Source organism: Neomonachus schauinslandi, chromosome 8 (genome assembly GCF_002201575.2).
Source record: "Neomonachus schauinslandi chromosome 8, ASM220157v2, whole genome shotgun sequence".
Taxonomy (NCBI): Eukaryota; Metazoa; Chordata; class Mammalia; order Carnivora; family Phocidae; genus Neomonachus; species Neomonachus schauinslandi.
In genome coordinates, this window is record NC_058410.1 from 15,843,233 (window position 1) to 15,871,051 (window position 27,819).

Consider the following 27,819-nt stretch of genomic DNA (forward strand, 5'->3'; position numbering starts at 1 on the left):
CCTTTGTGAAAAAGCCGTGAGCTAACAGGTTGCCCCGCCCAGCGCAGAGAGCGCAGATCGGGGCTGCCAAGAGTCCTGGAAGGCTTAGGAAATAAGCCTAAGCTCTGGTTGCAGCCAGGGACGAGCACATTATAGACGCTGTAAAACAAACAGGCTTGTGAGGGGAAAACGTGAGTGTAGACATAGCCTAGGATTTCTATGACACATGCTGGTAAGAAGACCTCCATTCTCCTGAACACAGGACAGGGCCACGGCGAGCTCTCTCGAGCTCCTGAGATGGACACACTCACCAAATCTTCTGCTGTCACGGGCTGCCCATTTTTGTCACTGGCCACCACCATTCTTCCCAGCCGCTCCTTCATGTCCGCCAGGCTGTCAGTCAAGGCCAGCACTGCCATGATCTCGCTGGCCACTGCGATGTCAAACTGTGCCTGAAAAGGCAAAGCAGAAGTACTGGTCAGCGACAGTGCCATCTGGACGTCCATTTGCACCAGGAGCGGTATTTCAGCAATTAATTTCCTGAAGGCCTGGGGGGGGCGGGGCGTCCAGCCTCAAAGCGCCAATCTCACATTCGCAAGTGTTTGCACTGCTTGGAAACATGCACGGTCTTGTGCCTGGTGCCCTCTGGGGCGGGCTCTCTACTGATGACCAGGCACTTCTTTGATTTTGTTCTGCTGAGCAGGACTCAGCCTGGCTGGACCGCTGCGACCCCCACCCGTGGCACTCTGTGGTTGGCTTTTGCAGCATGTCTCAGACTTGTAATTAATGATTAACGCAACTGTCTTGTCTGACGCACGTCTCTCCACGACCGAAAGTGGTGCCACGAAGGCAAGAACCTTGGGAAGGCTTTACTCCTGAGTCCCCAGCGTGGAGGACGGGGTGTGACACCCAGCAGGCACTCAGTACATGTCCCCTAAATAAATACCTGCTGGCCGCCTCCACTGTTATCGTTGGTGTGTCCAAGGGGTGGCATCTGTCTGTCCAGCAAAGAGATGAGGAGCAGACAGTGAGAGATGGTGCTGGGGCCGGTTTCCCAGAGTTAGAGCTTCACACAGCAGTGTGGACACCCCATCGTGTATAGTCCCCCCAAGTCAAAAGGTGACACAGAATCAAATTTATGCTGCCCATGGGGGCTTGGCCCCATCAGACCTTGAAGTGCCCAGCAATGAACACTGGACAGAAGCGACTTTCTGTGAAATATGTCTGGGCCTTCCTAGTCCCTCTCCTGGCTCTCCCTGCAGGCTGTACGCGGTCCAACAGGAACCACAAGAGAAACGAGGAACATGCCTTCCTCCTCCTCATAGTTCAGCCACTGGACAAAATCACTTCATTCGGCTCTGCCTGAATTCTCTTCTTCCCAAGGGGCCTGTGCGGCAGCCAAATGCAAGCTTACATAGAGAGGGAATGGGCAGGGGTCACCTTTGAAAACATTTTATTGTCCCTTTCTGTCACTGACAAGAAAGGAAATGAAGGAAATAAGGAGCTTTCTGGCTACTTCCAGGTTGAGATTTCATTAGTCACGGATGTAGTGAAAAAATATTACCTGAAAGTCAAATACAACTATGCTCAATTATTACATTTTCAATATAACACATTCTAAACATCAGTGACTTTTCATTGTATGATATTTAGGATCCTCTATACTACTATTCCATTATAAACGGTGCACATTAAAAATGCCTGAAAATTTTGAGGCTTTCTATGCAAAACATGAAACTAGAGATACTCTTAAAATATTAGCTATGTAAGTAATTAAGTAGCATTTATAATACACACATAAACTCTACATTTGTAGTCATTATAACTTCAAAATTTTGTACCTTGAAAAACATCAAAAATGAAACAAATTAGGTCAATTTAAATATCACTTATTGGGACCCCTGGGTGGCTCAGTGGGTTAAGCATCTGCCTTCGGCTCAGTTCACGATCTCAGGGTCCTGGGATCGAGTCCCACATCGGGCTCCTTGCTCAGCGGGGAGCCTGCTTCTCCCTCTACCTGCCACTCCCCCTGCTTGTGCTATCTCTCTCTCTGCTCGCTCTTTCTCTGACAAACAAATAAAATCTTTAAAAAAGAAATAATTATTAATTTTATTTTATTTTTATTTTTTTAAAGATTTTATTCATTTATTTGACAGATACACGGCGAGAGAGGGAAAGAAGCAGGGGGAGTGGGAGAGGGAGAAGCAGACTTCCTGCTGAGCAGGGAGCCGGATGTGGGACCTGCCATATCTACGGTACAGAATGATGTACGGAAGATATGAAACTGCCCCTCCTGATGGATGTTTAGACTGTTTCAAATTTCACCATTACAAATAATGCTGCAGTTAATACCCCTATACATAGATTTTTTTTTTTCTTGCACATGGGCAAAAATTCCTCCACCTTTACTTTTTCTATATCCTAAAGCTGAATTCTTGGGTCATTTCAAATCTTAGTACAAACAATCATCCAAGACACTTAATTTAAACTCCAACGAACACTGTATAAATGCCTCTACTTCTTTGTAAACTCAGTAACATTCAATACTAATTTATTTGTTTTTATAAGCGCACGGGTAAATAGTACCTCATTGTTTTAACTTGCAGTTTTACGATCACTTGTTGGCATTTTATTTGTGTTTACAAACTGCTCTTATTCTATGCATTTATTTAGCAATTATTGAATACCTATGCTGCTCTATAACAAAGTTCGCAGCTCTGACAATACAACCCCTGTCCTTATAAAACTCACGTTTGAGGAGGGAGAGGCAGAAAATATGCAAGAGAAAGAGCGCAGGCAAAAGAAAGAGGGAGTTGTGGGACACGCAGTCCCAGTTTTTTGCTTTTTTAAGATTTTATTTATTACAGAGAGCATGCACACGAGCAGGAGGAGGGACAGAGGGAGAGGGAGCAGCAGACTCCCCGCTGAGCGGGGCCGATGCGGGGCTCCATCCAGGACCCTGAGATCATGACCCCAGCCAAAGGCAGACGCCCCACCGCCTGAGCCCCCCAGGCGCCCCCAGGCAGCCCTGGCGGCAAAGGCGAGCAGTGAAGGCCGCACCGGGAGCAGAGTATGTGAGTAGCACATCGTGGAAGCTCTTTTTAAGTCTGGTGTATTACTCCTTCGTTATAGCTAATGCAAATATTCCCTCCCACTCTGTTACTGGTCTTTTGATGTTTTTGTATGTGTCCACTTCTCATGTTCAAGAGCTTAACTTTTGTTTTTTTTTTTTAAAGATTTTATTTATTTATTTGACAGAGAGACAGCGAGAGCAGGAACACAAGCAGGGGGAGTGGGAGAGGGAGAAGCAGGCTTCCCGCGGAGCAGAGAGCCCGATGCGGGACTCGATCCCAGGACCCTGGGATCACGACCTGACCCGAAGGCAGTCGCTTAACCAACTGAGCCACCCAGGCGCCCAAGAGCTTAACTTTTTACGATGTCAAAATGGTCTCTTTTTTTGGGGCTCTGCATTTCACGTCCGTGACGTTCACACCTGCAGCGGCCGCTGACGTGTCCGACTTGTCCGGATGCTTTTGCATCTTCTACTCAGCACGCCCGACTGTTGTTGCTTTTCTTCTCCTCAAGGAGTCTGAAAACTCCTTTTCCTTCAGGAGTCGGAATCCATTTCCCAGGGCCACTTCGCATTGAGTGCTGCTGGTGAGAACTCTGATGCCCACCCGGGGCTCGCTCCTGAGGGACCAGCCAGGACTTTTTTGTCTGCGGCAGCTCTTCGGAATTTTGTTGTACCCTTAGTGTTGGTGTGAGTGTTACACTCATCCTGCATGGCCCTTGTCAGAGTCTCAAATGTGCAAATTCATGTTTTCCATCAAGCCAGTGCATTTGCTTTCTATTATTTCCCTGAACACATTCTTCCCTCCCTTCTGTTGCTCTCACCTGGACCTCCTATGCGATGCATATTAGAACTTCTTGATGGGTTTCCCGTGTCTTCCGCCTTTTTCTTTACACTTACAGCTTTCCCTTTGGTACCATGTTCAGACAGAATTCCTAGGCTTGCCCTGCCCTCTCTAATTCACTTAAGGCTTATTCTCTTATCCAATCCACGAACTCGATTTTTATTTTCACATCATGGTTTTCCTTCCAAGATTTTCATCTCTTTTTTTCACAGCAGGCATTTTTCCTTGTATGAAGGCTCTCTCAGTCTTCTGAGGATACCGATGGTATTCTTTGTAAAGACTCCTCCCATAGGACTTGCCATCTTGTTTTCCTTGGCCATCGTGAGCGTCCCTTTGCTGGCTTTGGTGTCACGTTTCGTGATGCACGTTTACTTTTGATGCTGGTGATGCCTGGCTTTGATCCTCATTTTTACCTGTCAGTGGCCCTGATTTCTGACGACCCCAGCTTACCTGCAGAGATCAGAGAGGGCAGGACCCAGGACTCGCCGATGTTCCACTACCAGGCCTGTGCACACTCACAGGGCCATGGCTAGTCCTTCCACGAGATGCCATCCACGAGGTGAGAAAAGGTTGCCCTTTCCTTAAAAAACGTGCTGCAATTGGGGCACCTGGGTGGCACAGTCGGTTGAGCGTCCAACTCTTGGTTTTGGCTCAGTCGTGATCTCAGGGTGTTGAGATCAAGCCCCACGTCAGGCTCCAGGCTCAGTGGGAGTCTGCCTGAAATTCTCTCTTCCTTTTCCTCTGCCTCTCCTGTTCGTGCTCTCTCTCGAATAAATCAATCAATCTTAAAAAAAAAAAAAGTGCCACAATATACTGCTTTCCTTTGAGGAAGATGCTTTTCACTGCCTATAGGAGGCACAGTACACATGCAAGTCTGTGACTGGGACGTGAGGGGTCCCCGGGCTGGGCGGTACACTGAGGCACGGGCCTCAGGACCACACTCAGGTTCCCGTGCTGCAGCCCAGCATAGGGGTCACGGGACGGTGCCTGTTTCCCTCTCGGGAGCTGTCCCCATCCACTGACGCTGAAGGATGTGCGGGCCCACTCTAACTCAGAAGTAGGACATCTCTTGCCTTTGAATGTAGAGACCCCTAGAACACTCCCATCATGTTTGGGGCTGTGCTTTCCTCCGCGAATCCAACTCCATCTTCCCAGCTTTCAGAAGCTTCCCGAAATTATATGGCAATGATTCTGGTTTTCTAGCATGGATTTGGACTAACTGTTGGAAATCAGTTCATGGGTCCAAGTTCCAGGATACAGAGGAGCAGGGAGGGAAGGTACATGGGCTTAGTTTGTCTTGATTCAGTTCTCATATTCGCTGCTTAATTCAAAATTTCCAATGGTCCAAAAGTCTATTAGGCATGAGAACTGAATATTATAGTAAAAGTGATTATTTTTTCACTAATAAAAATTCGACAACGTAAAGGCCATAAATCTAATACCATCTTAAAATATAAGGTTTATTAGGGCGCCTGGGTGGCTCAGTTGGTTAAGCGACTGCCTTCGGGTCAGGTCATGATCCCAGGGTCCTGGGATCGAGTCCCACATCGGGCTCCCGGCTCAGCGGGAAGCCTGCTTCTCCCTCTCCCGCTCCCCCTGCTTGTGTTCCTGCTCTCGCTGTCTCTGTCTCTGTCAAATAAATAAATAAAATCTTAAAAAAAAAAAAATAAGGTTTATTATAATCTAGAGGCTTGTTGCACCTGATTGAAAAATCACAGAATGATTTTATGTTCCCTAAGCATCCTTCTCCACATGAAATGAAGGTGAGCATCATAATTTACCTTCTCCATTTTCTGCATTTGGGTAATAAGATGTAATCCTTAAAAACACTTCAGGCTATTAAATAATGGGGTGTTTATTTTTTGGTTTATGAGACTTGAGTAATGTGAGATTTTCCTTTTTTTTTTTTTTTTAAGATTTTCTTTATTTGACACAGAGAGAGCACAAGCAGGGCGAGCAGCAGGCAGAGGGAGAGGGAGGAGCAGGCTCCCCACTGAGCAAGGAGCCCAACACGGGGCTCGATCCCAGGACCTTGAGATCATGACCCGAACCAAAGGCAGCCGCTTAACCAACTGAGCCACCCAGGCGTCCCTGAGATTTTCTTTTTTCAGCTGTTAAGCAGATGTAGTATTAACTTGGTGGATTTGCAATAAAATATGTAAAAATTTATATTCAAAAGACACCCTGAGTGGTTCTTCCCAGAACTACAACTAAAGTCACCCAGGAAAAGGATGGTAAGAAAATACCAGGGCCTTCCTGCCTCCTGATCCTCTCCCAGTCCTGCTGAGGGATGGGAAGCAACACCTTGAAATGATGAGAAACCCACTGGCCACTGCAGGTGGACGACTGAGAAGAGAGAAGCAGAGAACCAGCTTCAGGGTTGGTATAAACCAATGCTAGCAAGAACAAAGCCATTCCCATGAAGAAATGTCACGTACCTGCCGGGAATACCCCTTCTCTGTGGGTGCCTGCCCAATCGTTATTTTTCGTAGAAATCGGTCATTTGTATCCAATACTGAAAAAGAGAAAAAGTGTCTTCAATCCACAAGTATGGACTGGCTGCCTCCATGTGTCTAGAGCTGTTCTGAGTGCCAAGGAGGCAGTGGGGAGCAAGAGACAAGGTCTGGCTATGCTGCAGCTGACATTCCAGTGAACAGACATAGAGAGGGATCGAATAAACAAGAAAATATCAGTCCGGGGTAAGTGCCGTAAGAAAATAAAGGCAGTGATATGATAGAGTGTGTCAGGGTAGGGGTGAGGGTGGGGTGCCATTTTTTGACTAGGTAGTAAAGGAAAACCATTTCTGAAGTGGTCACATTTTACATTGAACCTGAGTCACAAGAAGAAGCCAATTCGTTTCTGAAAGGGTTAAACACTGAACAACTGTTAAGATCCAGCAATGACACTCCTAGGTATATAACCAACAGAACCGAAAGCAGGGACTTGAACACGTCTTTGAGCATTCATGTTCACTGCAGCATTATTCCCAGCACCCAAAGGTGGGACAACCAAGCGTCCACCAACAGGTGAGCAGATAAACAAAATGTGGTCTGTAGAAATTACACAGCCAAAACCAAGGGAATGAACAACAACACAGATAGACATTGAAAATATTATGCATAGTGGAATAAGCCAGATGGAGAAGGACAAATGTTGTATGATCCCACTTAGATGAACTACCAAATTCAGAGAGAGAAAGTGGAACAGTGGTTATCAGGGGCTGAGGGGGAATGGGGAGTTACTGTTTAATGGGTACACAGTTTTTCTTGGGGATGATGAAAGGTTTCGGGTATAGACCCTGGGGATGGTATAACCGCCATAAGCCTTGTGAACGTATTTAACGCCACGGACTGCACACTCATAAATGGTTAAAATGTCATGATACGTACATTTTACCCCAATACAATAAATAAAGTAGTAACGTGGGGGGGGGGGGGGGGAGAAGTCAATTCTGATCAAAGCAGGCACTAATTCTTTGTATGGCTTTCACTGGTTGGTCTGAACTGCACTGATTTGTATTTGTTTGTAAAAACTAGGTTTGTTGAGTGAAAACCGAAATTACAATGGCAGGAAATCAGTGAGAAGGACGTAGGTTTCACTAATAATTCATGTGGCTTCAAACAACAAGCTGCCCACCCTGACACTTACAGCCAATTTACTAAACGCATTATATAGCACTGACAAAAATGATGACAAGAATTCTGCATTTTGGGACTGAGAGCATCTGTAGGATGAAAAATGTTAACCTTTTCTTTCACACACGAAGCACCAGCTGGCCTGCCCACCTTGCCCACCCGTTGTTCCCTGACTCAGCTGGTCCCACTCCCCATACAACACGCCCTCTCCCCCGCACGCACTCAGACACACTAATACGCTCAAGCGCACATTCAAACATCACGCATCAAACACACAGAAGCCTTGATGATTTTAAGGTCCAAGCAGAGTCTATACAGAGAAAGGAACACTTTCCAAAACTCTCACTAGCTAGTACTTATTCCCAAGACCCATGGAGCAGTCACCATAAAAACACTTCCCACTCTTATGTGCGGGGTACACAATCTTGGCATAAGGTGGGTATGATGTTTGCGATGGAAAAGCAGCTGCTGTTATTTAGCAAAGAGAACACAAACAAACCAAAAAGAAAAAAATTAAAAAGGCTGGCAGGATCCGCCCAAAGCACGGGCATCGGAAGCCCGCGTGTGCATTTAGTGGGGTCCTGGCAGAGCGGGGCGCCTCACAGTCCAGTGGGCTTCGGATGTTCGTTGGGGGGAGGCATGTGGGTGTGTCAGGGCTACGGAAGAGGCATGAAAATTAAATTCCTACACACGACATAGATGCCAGAAAGGAACCCTAAGTTAGTGATGCTTAATTCCTGGCCTCTCAATGATAGACCTAAAGGTGGAATGCGGAATGCACATATTCATTCCAGGAATAGTTACTGAGGGCCAATTTTGTGGCAGGTCCCATGCAAGCTGGACAGGGATACAAAGATGAACAAGACGTCAATCTCTGATCAGAGACGTTGACTCGCACAGGGGAGATGAGGAAGGTGCAAGGGAGTGTGGGTCTGAAGGGGGCCTTGAGCACTACCATGCTGCCCGGGTCTTGAGGAACACCCAGGGCGCGCCTAGGGGCTTCCTGAACAACAATAGTGGTTCAGGTTCTGGGCGGTACAAGGTACTCCATCAGGGGCAGGGCCGCTGTTTTGGCTTTGGTGGAAGAACTGTCATGATTCCCTGCAAGACTGTCCGGGCAGTGCTGGGAACCAGTCACTGATGTCACCTCCCTGAGGGTGACTGAGGCTTGTGGGACCTTGGCTAATGGCCTGGAGGCGGATGAACCAATGAGACAGGGGGAAGGGAAGGCTGGGGTTGGGACGGTGCTCAGACAGGCAGGGGCTCATGCTCCTCTAGGAACCGCAAAATGACTCGATGGCTACTGTTCCTTCTTTCTATGTTAATTGTTTCTGGAATAGTCTATGGGCTCTGGTCCCACGTGGCTGCCAGGCAGGGAGGCCTTATATAAGCTACTGATAGTCTGATAGCAGGCACAGGACGAAAGAACCACCAGTTACACTTCTTACAGAGACAGAAAGGGTGGCCATTACATAAATACACACCATTCATATAGTCTGAGAGGAGGTGTTCAGCCCCACGCCGTCCCTGAGCGTCCCCCCTAGTTACCAAATCATATAAGGACCTAACCTCATCACAAGGGTTACACTATTTCTAGGTCAAATCTCATACTGCCTTAAAAAAAAAAGGAAAAAGACCCTACATTAAATGTCCTCAATTCACATGATAAAGAGTTCCATTTTTTTATATTAATTCATGAGAGCGAGAGCCAAACTACTTAGCAAATGTCGTTCTAAACTCCTCCGATCCAGGTTGCCTGTCTACACCAAAAACATTTTCTTCACTTTCATGCCATAAACAATCATATAATTCTAGTATTTATCTGGAATAACTTTTTAAAAGTTGTCACTTCCAGGGGCACCTGGCTGGCTCAGTTGGTTAAGCATCTGCCTTCAGCTCAGGTCACGATCCTGGCGTCCTGGGATCACCCACATTGGGCTCCCTGCTCAGTGGGGAGTCTGCTTCTCCCTCTCCCTCTGCCCCTCCCCCTACTGGTTCTCTCTCTAATAATAAATAAATAAATAAATAAATAAATAAATAAATAAATAAAATATTTTAAAAAATTAAAAAAAGATAAAAGTGGCTACTCCGTTATTTAAAAAAGTCAGTAGGCTTCCCAATAAAATGCTGATAATGTTCATATCCATTACTACAATTAATGTATGTCTGTTAAATAATAGAGTAAATTGTGGTTCATCCACAAAGGAATATTCTAGATCCATTTAAAATTACCATCACAACAAAGAGCCAACTAAATGGAACATGCTACTTAAAAATGAAGCTGGTAGGATCTAAAACCTATGGACCTAAATGAAACATTTTTTTTGAGTTTCCAAAATGATGTTACTCTCCTGCAGTTTGGGAGACCCACACTCAGAAAACCCCATCCTGCAACTACTCCCACGGTGGCACCTACTGATGGCTTGGGCAGCGCTGGCGAATTTGCAAAGCACTCTGTGCTACAGGGAAGCCACGCAAGGCAGATGCTGGTAATTATTACTCCATTTTACAGATGAGAAAACAGAGTAAGTCGTTCATTAAAAGCTGCACAGCTCATACATGGTGGAGCCAAGACTCAGTCTCCGGCCTTTGTCTCTCCACCTCACGGTTTGCGGGAAAACACTAAGTTCTTAATGGACTGGTTAAGTGGATTCTCAGAAGGGAAGCTTCATGACGGGGTGGACCCGGGCTGTGTCCGGGAGAGTCTAGGCAAGGAGACGGGGTGGGGACAGTGGGAGGACAGGCGGAAGGACGAGGCTAGGCCCAGCTGTCTGGAAAGCAGACAGGGAGGAAAAGCCCTGGGGCCACACCGCGGTGGTGCTTCCGGACAAGTTTTGTGGTGGCCCTTGTGCCCCACACAGGATCTTATCAACACACTGGGGGCTTCTGAGCAAAGAGGTGACAGAACAACATCTCTACGTTATAAACCTACTGAAGTGGGAGATGGCAGTGCTCACAAGGTAACTGCAATCCGTCAGGCATCTGATAAAAAAGGTTCTGGAAGCGGGCAGAAAGGAGGAAAGCGAGTGGGCAGGTCTGAGGAGAACAGACAGAAGGGTCAGGAACCCAGACCACCTCCTAACCCACCCGAGACACTCTGAGCATCGTCACGCACTCCTAGCCACGGAGGAGAAAACTAAGTCATCTTCCTCGGACGCGTGTCAGGGTGAGTGAATGGGACAGAGCCAGGCGGGGCAGCTGCGGCAAGATGGGGAGTGACGTTGCCTCCACAGCAGGAGGTGAGGCTGAGGGGAGAGCAGTGCTTGAAGCCCATGGCGGGATCCCAGATCCCAGGCTGGGAGCTCGAGGGGAAGAAATGAAACCAGGTGCTTGGGAAAGTGATGAATAAATGTCATCCCGACCCGCAGCCAGCACCCACCTCTCTGCCACGTGATGGTGGAGGGGTCGATGTTGAGACGGGCGAATTTACCCATTTCCTCTTCCGTCAGTGCGTTTGGATCTGTCTTATTTATTCCCAGTTTCTAACGATGAGGAGGGGAAAAAATGTGAGGAAGAGAAAGCAAAATGTAACCCAAATTATCCCTCTTATTTTATTTCTTCCATGACTGGAAAGTCTTTTCAAAACTACACTGAACTAAAAACCAAACCAAACCAAAAACAAAACAAAACACCAAAACTACACTGAACTTTGAGTAAATTGTAGATTAGGCCAATTCCTAAACAGATGCCCAAATATCCCTGAAATGGAGGACATGGATATTTGCAATATACCCTAAAATGACATGAAAATGAGGTATGGTTGCTAGGACACAGAGACTCTCGGGACTGTGCTACGACGTGGTCACACATGCTCTACTTAGAAGGGACATCGACTGCTGTCCACATAATTGATGTTCCAGCTCATTAGCTCTTCTTTCAAATATAAATACCAATAACTCAGGCCAAGTTGATACCTATTTTTTTTTTTAAAACAAGTTATCTCTAATTCACTGTGGGGAAAAAAAAAAAGGATTAAAACTCTCAGTGCATCTCTTTCTGTAAAGGAAACATTCTAAGAAAGTTCATAATGAAGTGTAAGAAAGTAACCTGAAAATACAAATGCCAACAGAAATGATGTATGTTGTGACTGCTGAGGTTGGTATATTGTACAGTATTCTCAAACAAACCAAACGTGGTTCAGGAAGAAGGAGGGGGGGGGTGAGGTTTTTTTTGTTTTTTTTTTTTGACAGAGAGAGAGAGATAGCGAGAGCAGGAACACAAGCAGGGGGAGTGGGAGAGGGAGAAGCAGGCTTCCCACCGAGCAGGGAGCCCGATGTGGGACTCGATCCCAGGACCCTGGGATCATGACCTGAGCTGAAGGCTGACGCTTAACGACTGAGCCACCCAGGCGCCCAGGGGGGTGAGTTTTTAAAACCAATTATCACTCATCAGTGGCTGCTGCTTATTATACCATTAAAGTTAGTTTTTAGTCTCTGAAAAGAGCAAGGGGGGAGTCAATGTGGTAAGTAGGACAGCAACGAACAGAACTAGGAAATGATAATATGGGTGAGAATCAAGACAGCTTCTACTAGTACAACCTTTGCATCTTCCTGCAATAAAACCGCACAGAGATACATTTTCGGAGGCTAGATCTTACTTCCTAGAAATCAAAGAAAATTCATGAAAGAGAAGAACTTTCGGAAATTTGATTTGTCCGTTGACTAGGGTACTCTAGATCTGCAAGCAGTCCTCTCAGTTTATAGTTGAAGGAACTAGGACCTCTACAGGGGAACTAATTTGTCCACCTGCTCTTTGGCATAGTCAGGTCTGAGGCTCTGGGTTCTCTTCTCTCTGTTAACACTGTTCTGTCTCTAGAGTGTAACTCCCCAAAGAGTGTCTGAAAACCCAAATCAAATCACGTTCAAAACTGCTGGCTTTGATCATTTTTCTGATTTGTCTCTAGAATTATTTTCTTGTTGAAGAGCCACTAACTGCAAACTTACTTTCAGCCGAGCAAGCTGAATGCTTGAAAACTCTCGGACGCCATTCACTGAAGGAACAAGTCGATTATACAGCGCCTAAAAACACAAAACAAAAATAAAACACCACATAAGCTTAAGAGCCAACTATGAACTTGGATAATTCACAGGATATGACAAAGTTCATTACATTTATAACCAAACTGTTTAGATTAGAGACCCTATTAAAATTCTTGGCTAATATAAGCAATGTAGCCTTAAGTTCTATCGTTTTTAATAAATCTGACTAGATCTGAAATAAGGAACATTGCAAAAGACTTTGCATAAATATAAATATTTCTTTATCTACATAGCCTCACAACCATCAAATTAATATTTATCTGTCTTTGGCTTCCAAAACTCACAAGGGATTACTTTCATTGGAGGAAGTCAGGACCCTTGTAAATAGGCCAGAAAGTCCCACTTTTATCCATGTCCTATGTCTATGAGGAATTAGCACTTGTACTCTATCCCCATCAGGTGTGTGTTTACATTAGTTGCATGCACCTGAAGCCCAACAAGGGGGTCTAATCTCTTTCACAGTACATCTAGAATGGCTACATTACAGGCTTAAAAAGGTATCTTTCCAATCCCCTTAGTACAGAGCAGAGACTGGACCTTTGGACGGAATGAAGAGAACTGGCCTACCAACTGCCTTTAAAACTGAAGTCCTGTCTCAAAGAATATTTGCCTTAAAACGCACAACATAATTCACCCAACAACGTGGCAGGGGTCATAAACTCATTTGAGAATCCGACCAAAAGTATGGATCTTCTCCCCAAGAAATAAGGACGTAGAGAGTTCACAAAATGTTTAATACAATTTCAGGCAGTTTACAGACTCTAAAGCTTTCCCATGAACTTCTTAAGAATCCAGAAATCCCAGGATAAGATGCCCAGAAGGGCCAACAAGGAAACTTCCTCACCTTATTGGTTTGAGTGTTTTCATGCAGAATCCTTGTGTCAACAGCGGCGGCCAGCAGGTTATTGGCAGCGGTGATGGCGTGGATGTCCCCGGTCAAGTGAAGGTTGAACTATAAATGACATGAAAACATCTTTCTACTTGTCTCCGACAAGCACGGCAGTAATTCCAGGGACTTTCTGAACAAATAAACTATTGCACTAATTACACATACCCTTATAATGAGCTAAGTCCACAAAACAGCCTAAATAAAAAAATCAATGTCAGAGTTTTCCACTTGACACCAGAGAACTCTTAAGCGGACTGGCTCACCACAGATTCTTTCGTCTTTCGTTCTTGGGTTAAGGGTGAGACGTTCTGATGGCCTTAATGATCCTCATATAAAGTATGTTGTGGCCCTTGTTTTTCATGCATTGTTTTTATGATTTAGAAAATGGTGTCATATCAGATATACTTTAAAATGAGGCAGGGAATAAAACAAACAGTAACAATAGAATAATATAAAATATGACAGTCTGAGAAGTAAAAAACATGTATCACCCTCGAGACTCTATTCTGTTATTTTCCTTCCAGTCTTATGTGCATGCATGTTAATTATTTGTAGACTCAGAATACTTATAATACATTTGGTAACTTTTTGTTTAAGAACTTATTACTACGTATTTTAATGTAATAATCTTGTTTATATGTAGTTACAGTTCATAGGGTCTGTATAATAGAGTAGATGTACCAAAAGTTTTCAGTCTCCTATGTCCAGACATTTAAATTGCTACCAAATTTTCACCTTTGCAAAGAAGGCTACAATTACAAAGAATACATGCAAATAATATTTTTAAATTAGTTGCTAATAAGCCATATATTTCCAGCAGTGTGGTTAAAAGACCTTGATAATACCACCAAAATTGCTTTTTGAAAGAATTGAAATACCACCCCGAAACACCAGCTGATCAGTTAAAACCTCATTTTATAAAATAAAGTATATGATCAGTAGAAAATATGAAAAATTACATATGTATATTTTATAAAATTTGTCATTTTTTTTTAAGATTTTATTTATTTATTTGACTGAGAGAGACAAAGCAAGAGAAGGAACACAAGCAGGGGGAGTGGGAGAGGGAGAAGCAGGCTTCCCGCTGAGCAGGGAGCCCAATGTGGGGCTCGATCCCAGGACCCTAGGATCATGACCTGAGCCGAAGGCAGACACTTAACGACTGAGCCACCCAGGAGCCCCTAAAATTTGTCATTTTTAATATCAAGATCATAACACCATAAGAGTTTACACCTTGGCTTTTTTTTTTTTTTTTTAAGTAGGTTCCACACCTAGTGCGAGCCCAAGACAGGGCTCGAACTCACAACCATGAGATCAAGACCTGAGCTGAGATCAAGAGTCAGTCACTCAACAGACTGAGCCACCCAGGTGCCCTTACACCTTAACTTTTAGACTTAGTGTTAATATTACTAGCATTTTTACATCATTAAATAGTCTTCAAAATATAGTTAATATGATATCCTATTATTAGACATTTAAGATTGTCTCCCCATTTTTTTTTAGTGCTACAAGCTGTGTGAAAATAGCTTAAAATTAAATCTTTGCACACACAGCCAGTTTTTGCTCAGGATAAACTAAGAATGGATTTACTTGGGCCAGAAGGTATGATACTGTTTTTAAGGCACTTGATACATATTTTTACTTGCCCTCCAGGAGAGCTTTACCAACATCTGCTTCCCAGCAGTGTATAAAAGTATATTCCAATCTCTCACTGCTAAAATTTATTATTATTAATTATTATTATTATTATAAAAAATCCAACTCTGTCAATTTGGTAAGTCAAATACCTGGTAGAAGTTTTAATGTAGATTAATTTGATTATTAGTGAAAATAAACAATCATTGGCTAGTTAATATTTCTTTTCTGATGTTTCTATTGAATCCTTCCCTCATGTTACAACTGGCTTGTTTTTCTTCCCTGCTGCCTATTTGATATCCACTGGGGTGTCCACTGGCCCCAAACAGGCTTCTCTTCTTCTTCTGACCACAACCCCTTTGCCCCTGCATCTCCAGCCACATGGCCATTACCACCCCATCCTCCATTTCTTAAACAACTGAGCCACCCAGGCGTCCTAAAGATTTTGGTTTTTTATTTTTTATTTGAGGGAGAGAGAGTGAGAGAGCCTGAGAGGGGGAAGGGTCAGAGGAAGAAGGAGACTCCCTGCTGACCCCATCCTCCATTTCTGATCCTTTTTTTTTTTAGTAGGCTCCATGACCAGTGTGGAGCCAATGGGGGGCTTGAACTCATGACCCTGAGCCAAGATCAAGAGTGGTACAATTAGCTGACTAAGCCACCCAGCCGCGCTGCCCCCCATCCTCCAATTCAATAAATGGAGTTGCTCAGCCCACTATCTTGGATGCCCTCCCCCTTTCTAACTCCCCACATCTATTTCTGCAAACCCAGCAAACATGTCTTACATCACTACCATCCTTTCTCTGTCCTCAATGCCACACCACCATCTTCCCCCTGGGCCTCCTTACTAGACTCCTAGCATCTGCTCTGGACTCCTAGCAGTCTATTCTCTGCACAGAAGCCAGCCCTCTTCTTAAAAAACTCAGTTTATATCAATGTTATTACTCTGTCAAGATCCCTTCCATGGCGGACCATGATATTCAAATAATACCCAGGCTCTCGGCCATGAACTTCGTAGCCTGAAAGAGCTGGTCCCCGTCCATCTCTATACCTCACTCCCTCCACCCCTGCTGGCCCATGGACACATGCTGGTGGCCTCTTGTTCCCTGAAGAGACCAAACCCCTTCCTGCCCCTCAGTGCTGTCCCCCGAGCAGGTGCCACTCCCTGGGATACTTCCCCCCGCCCCCCATTCTGCACAACCCTGGCTCTTTCTCACCCTTCAAGTCTTAGTATTTTCACCTTCAATTCCTCAACCCATCTGGAATTTATTCAAACATTTCCCCATGATTATTTATTAAGGTTCTTTCGGTACACATTGTCTATTCATGCAGTCGGTCAACAAATGTGGTCTGAGTGCCGGGCATTGTGCTCAGAACTGGGGATAGAGAGATGAAGAAGATACGGGAGGTCTTGGAACTCAAGGAACAAACTGCCTGATTGTTTCTGGCTTATTTAATGATCATAAGGCAGTTGCAACTATCATATGCCTCAAGTTTGCCCCAAGTCTGAGCCATGCAGCTGATGCCATGTGACAGCAGAACACCAATGCCCTTTGAATATCTGCACAGAAATTCTCGAGCCATTCCCCTGGGCATGTTCCTTGTATTCCATATCCCCAACCTGGCCTCCTGGCTCTGGGTCGTCCTGGCTTGTGAATATTACTCACCCCCTTTCAGATGGGAGGCTCGGGGCTATCTTTTCGGCAATGCCCCGCACTATTCTTTCTCACCCCACCCCCAATACTTGAAAAGTGTCCAGATTTTCCCTGTAGCTTCCCTGACATTCAGGCCTTCACAGGTAAACACCTTTCCTATTCATTCAACGAAACCAACAAACATTTCCTAGTGAGCCTCTACTGTGCGCTGGGCGCTGCTGGGCTGAGTGCTGGGTCTATGGCCGCTAACTCACCATGGCCCACTGAACCGGATGAGAGCAACAGAACAGGAGGGGATCTGGGGGGTAGAACAAAACTTAGAGAAGGACAGGCTGGGGCAGGGAGGGCAGAACAGGAAGGGAAGAACGCTCCAAGCTTGGAATCAAGAGACAACAGGGCAGGAGTCAGCAGAGAGTCTGACGAGGTGGGGAGAGGGAGGGTGGCTCGTGGGGACCTGACACAGGAGGCTGGAGCAGCACATGAGGACCTGCCTCGCTATACTGCACAGACAGTGATGGAGTAACTACTGAAATACACTCAACAGGAAAGCAACCGGCTCAGACTCGGGTTTGGGGAAAATTTCTTGGGACCAGAACTTAGAGGCCAGTGCAGAGAACAGAAGTGATGAGACCTGGATAGATGGTCAGATGCAGGGGACAAGGGGGTGGTTATGCGGGAGTTGGAGTTCTTACAGAAATAAGAATGGACACCTTTGGCCCTTCTTGCCCATTTTTCTTAGGAACTATTTTGTTTTGTTTTTTATAAAGATTTTTAAAAAATTTATTCATTTGAGAGAGACAGAAAGACAGACAGAGCACAAGCAGGGGGAGCAGCAGAGGGAGAGGGAGAAGCAGGCTCCCTGGTGAGCAGGGAGCCCGATGCGGGGCTCGATCCCAGGACCCTGAGGTCATGACCTGAGCCGAAGGCAGACGCTTAATGACTGAGCCACCCGGCGCCCCTCTTCAGAACTATCTTGGAGTCTCACTTTGCCCAAGGGAGGAGTCCAAGTCCTCCTGAATTGGGCAGTATAACTGATGACTGAGGAGGAGATACGTCTCCACTGTCTTACCCAGAAGCCTTGGAGTCACATGGGGTTTGGGATTCAGAATTTTTGGTAATTTAGAAACATAGTGTGATATACCTCTAATTTTTTAATAATACACCGAAGCAGGGTCTAGGTCCGCATCTATTAATCAAATCTGCAGCAAAATATATGAATATTTATACCAAATGCCATAGACATAAATAGCTCGTAACAGTAAATGTCAGGTTTCGCCACTGTAAGTCATGCAAATGTTTTTGGTTTTCAGAGCCTTCAGGATTCTGGGACTGAGGATAAAGGACTGTGGGCCTGGGCTTATGGAGCCCAGAAAAAAGGTTCCAGGAAGGGAAAACAATGACACATGACATGTTTTTCGCTGAGATCTTACCTCCTCCATGGGGATGACCTGGGCGTATCCGCCACCTGCAGCGCCTCCTGAACAATAGAGCAGGTACCATTGAAATCATTTACCAAGTACAGCGACACAGGATGAACGGGGTCCTAGGGACACAGCTCCCCAAACCCAGCAGGAAGGCCACCCCCAAGATGAAACAACAGGTAGTAAAAAACATTAACTGTCTTTCAAAGCAGAATAAAAGGGGAAAAAAGTCCCGACTGTCCAACTATGCAATGGAAGGACTTCAGTTTCTTGGTTTAAAAAAAAAAAAAAAAGGTAAAAATAATATAGCAAATGTCATTACAGCAAACATGAGATTATTTTATTCATTTATTCTCAGATCTATGCAGTTCCGTGTTATCTAAATTGCACATGCTTGAAGTACCAAAAAACCTTGTTCAGAAAGATCCATCTGGTGAACTCAGACTAACACATTATAAAATTCAGTCAATTGATTTTAGATAATAGTATGTAAGGTTTGGTATGCTGACTATTGCTTGAAATAGTTCAGTTACTACATTAAAAAGATTGAGCTTTCTTTAAACAAGAGTGATACCTTCCGTGTCCTGTCATTTTTACAGTGTGCCATGTTTTTTATATGCTCTCTCATTTGGTCCTCACAACCCAGTAAGCCAGATACTATAAACCATTTTGCGCGATCACAGATGTGGCTCAGAGAGGTGACAACTGGCTAATGGCCACACAGCGGTAAACGACACCGCCACGATTTAAACCACAGCCTTCTTGCTCCGAGTTTAGTGCTCATTCCGCCGCATAATGTATGACATCCTATGAGTTATCAGTATTTAATGAGCTAGGGCTTATTAACAGCTGTGACAGTAACATAAATATTATCCTGTTAAAAACCACAAAGTGCCAAGAACAAATAGTAATCGCAGCAATAAATGCTATTGTAATGTGAGCTGAAGGATGACCTCACGATAAATCAGCGGAGGAGTAGTGAGTGTGAAGGTGCCGGATGTGGGCCCAGCACAGCCGGCAGAAATTTCACCACATCTCTGGCCATGGCCAGTCAGTTTCCAGAGCTCGGCAGGCCTGACAGCAGCTTTGACAGGATGAGGCTTCAGGCCCAACTGAAAGGCTCTTTAACTGTTTGAAGGGAAAGGCCTTTCTCTGTGGCAGGGATGATAAAACACCAATATGAATGGCAGAATTGCAAAATGGCTTGGCAAAGAAGGTCCTGATGAGATCGAAGGCTTCTGCCCAAGGCTGGAGTGGTGAGCACGGGCCCAGCGACTGCTCCAGGGAACCAGGGAAATGGGCTTCCTGGGGGGCTCGGCTGAACCCCCCGCACTGCAGCCCCGTCTGCAGGAGGAACACCTTGGGGTGACCACCACGTACTGAGTGTGTGTGTGGGGGGGTGCCTGTGGGGATGAAATGTACCAGTTCCTCTGACAAGTTTTAACTCCCTATCTGTTGATAATGTTCTTTCACAACTTTTCTCTGCCCCAAATTTTGCTCCGAAAAATGTACCAGTTGTTAAATCACATACCTTTAACTCCAAAAGTTGGTCCTTGAGAAGGCTGCCTGAGACAGGCAAAGGAGTTGATGTTCAGGTGTGCAGTCATTGCTTGTACGAGCCCAACTGTCACTGTGCTTTTCCCTTCCCCAAGAGGGGTGGGTGTGATCCTGGTTTGGAGAGGGGGAAAAGTGAATTTCGTAGTATTTCCTGAACAACCTATGCAAAATCAACCTAAGGTACCAGAACCAAATCAGAGGAGACTGGAAGAGAACACATCATCCCAAAATTCACTTAAGTGTTTCAATTTTCATGGACCTTTATAGTCTACCCACATGGCACAGGCCACGCTTACGCTAAAGCCAAGATACAGACACACCTTCAGCGAGAGACCAAAAAAGAAAAGTTATTCAGCAGTGATAACATTCTCAGCTTCAAGAAATGGCACAGAATTATCCATCAAATGGTTTGAGTAATCAAGACAATGTTGCGTCTCATTCTCTCTTCTAGGGCCATTTACTGGGAGCACATGTGGGCACAAGGCGTACTCAGTGACCAAGGCCAGATTCTCAGGATTGGAAGGCATCCCGTCGTCCCCACTCTTCCATCTCCTTCCAGGTATTAGTGTTCAGGGCTTGTCTTCGCTATGTTCCAACACAGTGATGGAGGCTCATTACCTCTAGGGCAGCCCATTCGTTTCCAGATAGTTTTTACAGTTAGAGAGTTTTTTTGTCCTGGAGAAGAGACGTCTGCATTCCAGCAGCTCCTATCTCCTGGAGTCAGACATACTCAACTCCATTCCTTCTCATCCAACAGCCCCTCAAATATTGGGAAAGAGTTCCCAACACTCCTCAGCACACTAAGGAGAGCAGAACTACTCTGGAGGAGCTTGTTGACCACAACACCCTACAAAACCAAACATCACACCACAGTTACACCATCACAGCATCAAGTAAGAGGACAAGCGTGTATTATATTCCCAAGTCAGGACCCATAAAACTGTTCCTTAGCATACTCTAACCAGTGTTCCAAGATTTAAAAACTGTCCTTGTGGCTTACAACTTGGTCTCAGTGAGTTAGGTGGCATGAATCAGGTTGTCCAGGATGCTCCATCACAACAAAACTGATAATCAGAGTTTTTTTTGACCTACGAAACCTAGTGATGTGACCACAATGAACTAACGTCCTTAGATACATCATCCCGTCCCCAACGACCTCAGACCCACCATGGCAATACAATCAATCCTTCTTTTATTTTTTTATTTTTTTAAAGATTTTTTATTTATTTGAGAGAGAGAATGAGAGACAGCACAAGAGGGAAGAGGGTCAGAGGGAGAAGCAGACCCCCTGCTGAGCAGGGAGCCCGATGTGGGACTCGATCCCGGGACTCCAGGATCATGACCTGAGCCGAAGGCAGTCGCTTAACCAACTGAGCCACCCAGGCGCCCCAATCAATCCTTCTTTTATTAAACATTTATTAAGTACTACTATGTGCCAGGCCCCTAGATCCAGGGGATGCAAGTCCAAGTTGGACTCCATCACTGCCCTCCCAGAGCGTACAGCTGATGGGACATATGGACAGATCCACTGGCAATTAAAATGAAAGTGATAAACACATAGGACAGAAACTTGGCAATGAGACTGTGTTACGAGAGCACGTGGCAGGAGGATCTGATGAGATTTGGAGCATTAGGGAAGTCTTCAGAAAGTAACACCGAAGCTGAGACCCGGCAAATGAATAAACGTTAGCCAGATAAAATTGAGGGTAGGTTTGGGGTAGGTAGTATGTGAGGCTCTGTGCTTTACACTTATTGGGTTCTTTTTTTTTTTTTTTTTTAAAGATTTTATTTATTTGAGAGAGAGAATGAGAGAGAGAGAGAGCACATGAGAGGGGGGAGGGTCAGAGGGAGAAGCAGACTCCCTGCCGAGCAGGGAGCCCGATGCGGGACTCGATCCCGGGACTCCAGGATCATAACCTGTGCTGAAGGCAGTCGCTTAACCAACTGAGCCACCCAGGTGTCCCTATTGGGTTCTTTTTTATCCTCATTTGATTGATGAGGAAACTGAGGAATGAGAAGGTTCAGTAACTCGCCCGGGGCCGCGCAACAGTAAACAGCACAGGGGGACATCAAACCCAGGCAAGCCACCGGACTTCCCCAGGTCACTTCTATGGAAACAGAAGAAATTCCAGGTTACTTGTATGGATAGAAAGTGTTTAACTGCTGTTAACCATACTAATTAGCAATTTAAAGCATGGCAACAGGAAAAATCCCTCAGTGAGAGTAAACACAGTACAAAGAGGGGTAAGGACAGAACTGTCCCGAACATGTTCTCTTAAGGAACGGTCAGAAGAAAGCAAAAGGAAACTCAGAAGGAGCAGAAGAGAGAAACCTTGAGGGTGAGGCAGGGGTGTGACAGGGGAGTCTCTGAAGGGAACCACGGAAGTACGCACAGAATCACGTGACACAGAGACGCCTGACACCAGGTGAGGGCCCGGCAGGCATCACTGCGAGTAGGGACAAGGCTGGCGGTAGGGAGCTGGGGCGCCAACCCGAACTCGCTGGGTGAAGTAAACCTCGAAACTCCTCAAGCCACACGACACTTGGTCATCAAGAAGTCCGTTACAAGTGAGTGTTTACACTTTGAGTGAACTTTCAATTTTCTTAGTACAACAGGAAAAAAAGCAGTTGGTCAGCCACAGGCATCAGAATCTTATGATAGCCTGAAAAAAAAGTGTGGTATCAAAGACAGGGTAGATTAAGTACCGTACTGACCATTTACTGTCTGCAAAGGAATAGGTGGTTTGCTTCAGTGTGTCACATGAAGAATTACATTTTCATTCCCAAGGATGGGCTAACATAGCTGCTGGAGACCGCCCAAAGCAGACACACCCAGAAGTGACCTCCTCAAAACTTCGGCTAACCATCCAATTCTTAATTAGAAACACAGGACCGCTTAGCTTCCTGCCAACTAATACAATTCAGAAAATCAAAAAAGCAGGAAGTATTTATTGGGAGCAATAAAAGGAGAGCTACAATAAAAATTTTATTTTACCTCATTCCTACACTTGATTGCAGACTTGGGTTTATTAATTGTTGTCCCACTATCCTTAACTCTGACTCCAAATTATCAAGTTGATTCAGAAAACAATGAGCACCATGTTAACCTAATTTCTTTTTTCTATAAGAGCTTAGAGTTTATGGAGTGGGAACTGTGGTTTTTGTTCAATCTCTTCCTCAACATCTCCCTGCAGCTTTATCTGCTCCTCTCTATATCCCACAGCATTTATTGTGTATTTATTATGTAAATTTTCTGAGGGTATCATGACGAGCTTCCTGACACGGATGTCCTGCCTACCAGCCCACAAGCTTGCTGAGGGGAAGGACTATGCCTATTCTCATTGCATTTCTGTCACCTGTCCAGGCACACGTGAGCAAAAAACGCTTGACAAAGCAATGATGTCTTTTCTAAGACAAATACGTTTACTGTCGACTACAGTAACAATGTACTGAAGTACTCCGTGACAGTTTAGACACATACTAAAAGAAGTTTACCATTTACTCCAAGGTCAAAGAGACTGCTTATGCAGATTATAGTGGTAAAACTGCATGGTTCTCAAAATCTAGACTCAAGAACAGTATTATTGTCATGAGGCATGGGTCTAACCAGGCGCTCCAAAACTACACGCTCAAGCAGCGTGTGAATATATATCACTCATCCCAGGTATCTTCCTGACTGGGAAGTTTTTAAAGGCTTTTATGCCTGACAACAAACTTTATAGTCCACTGGCTTGTGTTTCCCATTGCACTTGACTGATGTGAGCAGTTCAAAGGCCCCGTCCGTAGTGGTTTCTTCTAAATACATGTAGCAAAAAACTCAACGGATATTTAAATAGCTTTCCAAGGCAGAAAAACAAAATCTTAAAAAAGTCAGTAAAGGTTATTTTTACACTTACCAAAAGGAATATTAAAAGAAAAAAAAAAAATCAAATGAGGTATTTGGCATGCTACACATGAAAGAAAGTGATGCGAATGATTTTAATTACTCTTTAATGTGAAATTCAGTCTGTTCACAGACAAATTTGGGCTTCTTTTTGACCTGCTCTGTCGGAGCAATTCAGAGAAGTTCTACAAACTTCTGCACAGAGATCGGTGAAGGGCCAACGGAGCCCGAGCCTGCACACACATCCAATGCCCTACAGCTGCACTCCGAGGCAAGTTCTCAAACAAATTCCTTTTCATTAGTGTAACTGGGAAAATATGTAAAACTCAAGAGCCCCTAAGATTCTTTTGGCATATTTCCCTGAACAAGTCCCAATACTTTTCATTTTGTCAGGCAAAGAAAATACAGTGACGTATAGGTGTAAATACCACGCGATGTGTAGCTGATGGAATACAGATGATTCTGACGGAATGAGAAATTCTGAAGTTTGAAGAATAGCTTTTAAAGCGAATTAATCTGTGCTGCATTTGGGTTATTAACAGAAGATTTTTTTAAATCCCATTGTTTTATATTTTATTTCTACTGTTGACACATTTAAATCACATTTATGCGTAAGTTCAAATGTGCAACCACGAATATATTATTTAGGTTTCTTGAAGAATTACTTGAGTAAAGCATGGGGAAAGACTCATGTTACAGTATTCAGAAATAAAAGCAGGACACCAAATGGTATTTATAGCATGATCTCAACGTGTAAAAAGGATAGATATAGAAAGAAAATCCTGGAAGGAAATATAAAAATTTTTTAACACTTCCGAGTCATGAGAGATTTTGTTTTCTCCTTTTTGCTTCTCATTATGTTAAATATTTTATACTGTAAGCCAGTCTTATTTCCAGAATATAAAAAAAAATCTTGCAGGAAAAGGAAATAATTCTCCATTTAATGGAGGGGTCCTTTCTATTTCTGAAGAAGCAGGGACAGCATGTGTAATGGTTTGACAATTGTCACTTTCCATAACTGATGTGACCAAAAGTAAAACTATGGAGGCGGTCTTTATCGCAAATGAACTTTTCATTTTAGATTATAAATAAAATGACTGTCTGGTGTTTTAAACTGATCTCAAATATCCAGCTATTAAAAAGTTAGATTAAAAAGGCAGCTTACACACTTAAAAAATACATCATTTGTTGTTTGTGTGGTTTACACAGTGTGGTATATATTTTCTAAAACTCTTCAGGCTTTCCTACAGATGCAGGTACGTCTCAAATTCCTACCCCCACAGCTTTTTTTCCTGATGCAGTTGAAAGGAACACAATTTAATTTTTGTTCCTTCATAGATCTTTGTTTTAAAAGGAACATATACCACAATTTCAGAAAAAGAACTGTTTATCTCTTGGGGTTAAATCTGTACTTGAGAATTGAAGTTTCACTTCATTTCTATCAACAATATGACAACCTGGCTTCTTCAGCTCAGATGCACGTACCAATGCCAGCAAAGAGACAGGGTGGGACAAGAAGCAATGTTCTACTGGGCATGGGCCAACACACAGCCATAATCCTGGGAAACCAGGCTAGCTGTCACTCTCCAGCACGCGGCCAGCCCTTGAGGGTAGGCTTCAAGTTAAGAATCCGATAACAATACCATCAGAGCTTCTGCTTCAGAAATATCACTTCTGTGTTCCCAGCTAAGGGCAGGGCCACGTATCGATTTGTTTTTATTTCCAGTATTAACAAGTGCCCAAAAGAGTAAATCACAGCCACTCCATATGAAAAATTACTGCTTGATTCTTCCTTGGTATATGGAGAGCCCATCCTCCTGGGTTTTCCTTAAATCTTCTCACCCTAAGCACGGGGAGAAAACCAACAAAGCCACCTACCAAAATCACTCAGGGCCTGGAAAAAGGGAAGCAAATTTGTGGATAAAATACTAAATTTACTTTTGAAGTTCTGAATGTCCCAGACTTTACTTCTGAAAATAAACCTGTATCAAGCACATTCCAGAAAAGCAACACTGATTCCATGTGTGCTCCATACCCTGGGACCCAGTGGTCCCCCAACCCACTCCCCAAGTCAGCTGGCTCCTTTCACAGATCTGGGCCTGGGGGCTCCTGTAGGTGAGGCCAGCCTTTCCTCTCAACACGGAGCTTTCCTGCAGCTCAGTTACGGAGACATCAGGGCTGGGGTCCTAGCTTGGAAAGGACCCCGGGAGGACTGGGAGTCCAACTGTAGCGAGCCTGAAAGCCTGAGGGAGATTTAAGCCACAGGCATGGTATAAATTCCTTAAAACCACAGGCACTGAGTGACTCGGAGAGCCCTAGCTGTCTATCCTTCCAAAAGAGTGACAGAGGGGCTGGAGAAAGAGAAGAGAGAAGGGGAGGGAAAGAAATATGAAGAAATTGTTTGGCCATTAAGGAGGTGAAATTATAGATTGTAGTTTTATCTTTATTTTAAATAGTTTTAAAACACTGAATTTAAAACCTCTAGGGACTTTTCCCAAGGAGGTCATTAGGCAAGTATACAAGTGAGCACACACAGGGCTGTTGATTTTATCATCATTTATAGTGGCCAAACATGGGAAACAATTTGAGTGCCCATCAACAGAGAGTGGGCTAAATAAATCGTGGCACATCCTTATGATATTTTCAAATCATTTTTTGGACTGAATATCCTTGAAGAATTAGAAGCACGCTGACCTGGCGGCCACTGAGCCACCCGGGGCTTCACGGTGCTGGGAAGATGTGTGACATGGAGTCCACCCGCATCCCAGGCATTTTTACTGCCCCCTGCGCCAGAATCTAGGATGGGAGCAGTGGAATGATACACAGTCATGCAAAATGATCGCCAGCTCTACACTGGCCCGCACGGAGTGAGCTAGGTACACGACACACTGCTGAATAACCACACTGTTTACAGAACAGTGCGGGGAAGATGAGCTCATTTATGAAAGACTCCCTGTGTCAAGATGATCTCAAAGGTTACCAGCCCCTTCCTCCGGGTGGTAGGATTTGGGATGTTTTACTTCCTTGTTGATACTTTTCTGCACTTTGGAATGGCTTTATGAGGATGTGTGACTTTATAACCGGAAAAAGAAACAAGGCGCTTACATTAATAATAAAATCTGTAAAAATAAAGTTAACCAAGTGCGCTAAGTACGAGTCCAGTTGTAAGAGATGTCTCTGCCTGTTAACAAACAGGTTTTTGTGCCTTAAGCCTTGGCCTATATATCATCACTAAGTAACAGTGAAATTTCAAGACAACAAAGGAATTTATATGGTCTCCTGATGTTCCCTCAGGTCACATTGAAAAAATATTTTAAATCCCTTGTTTTCTACCATTTTTCAGCCCGTGAACGTATTTCTTCTTTTAAAAAGAGGGAAAATAAACACTCCTTTTCACAAAAGCTCTGCATTTATCTTTTATAAAATGACCAACACAAATGAAAATGGCCCAATATTAATTTTAAAATGCAAGAAAAGAGAAATAATGAACTTTTATAATGCAAATACATAAATAAACATTAAGGATATTAACAGGAAAATCACCTATACATTTTCCATTAAGATGTTATTTCTGAGTAGAACACAAATACCCCCTGCTCAGTTCAAAATATTTTACTTTTAACTCTTATTTTGATTTTTATCACAAAAAAAACTAAATGAAAAATCCAAGACAGAACAAGGATAATCAAAACATAATATGAGAAGCAAAAAAATAAAATACTGGATTAGCAACTCGTTACACTTTATATTATGTGGAGGAGACTAATTTGTTTTGCACTGAAAATGAAAACTTACCTCATGTCAAATGAAGGAATGCCAAGTGAAATGGACAAAAATGTCAAGCTCGAGAAAACGACGGATGTGAGGGGCATGATGACAGATAGAAATAGGGAAGACAGTTTTATAAACATGCTTTCTTAGTAAAATAGATTTTAAAAGTAGTCTTACCCAGCTACTAAAACGTATTTTCCATCTGCTTGATCCTTTAACCTTTCCAGCAGGGACAAACGTACTTTGGCTTTGCTTTTGCCATAGATTTCAATTTCATCTGCAAGCAATCCTATCTCCTTGGCAAGGACATCCACGGCTTTTGGAGTCTGTGCTTTTGAAATCTCAAGATCACTGTGGGGGAAACACATAAGAGGCGAGAGTCTCCTCAGCTTAGGTGGTCACTGCTAGAGTGAAAAGTCATACGCCACGCCAAAAATTCAATCA

The 27,819-nt window shown here is 44.1% G+C and overlaps 1 protein-coding gene across 1 annotated transcript in view; it reads right to left on the reverse strand.

Moving 5' to 3' along the window:
- Positions 1-27,819, reverse strand: part of MTHFD1L (methylenetetrahydrofolate dehydrogenase (NADP+ dependent) 1 like) — a 184,590-nt gene that overhangs the window by 114,445 nt on the left and 42,326 nt on the right. Inside the window, exons 11-18 of the mRNA XM_021693124.1 lie at positions 27,553-27,726; positions 19,696-19,832; positions 18,174-18,220; positions 13,412-13,519; positions 12,472-12,546; positions 10,908-11,010; positions 6,332-6,408; positions 291-431 (exon numbers count right to left, since the gene is read on the reverse strand). Coding sequence (XP_021548799.1) covers positions 291-431; positions 6,332-6,408; positions 10,908-11,010; positions 12,472-12,546; positions 13,412-13,519; positions 18,174-18,220; positions 19,696-19,832; positions 27,553-27,726 — 862 coding nt within the window. The remainder of the gene's footprint in view (positions 1-290; positions 432-6,331; positions 6,409-10,907; positions 11,011-12,471; positions 12,547-13,411; positions 13,520-18,173; positions 18,221-19,695; positions 19,833-27,552; positions 27,727-27,819) is intronic.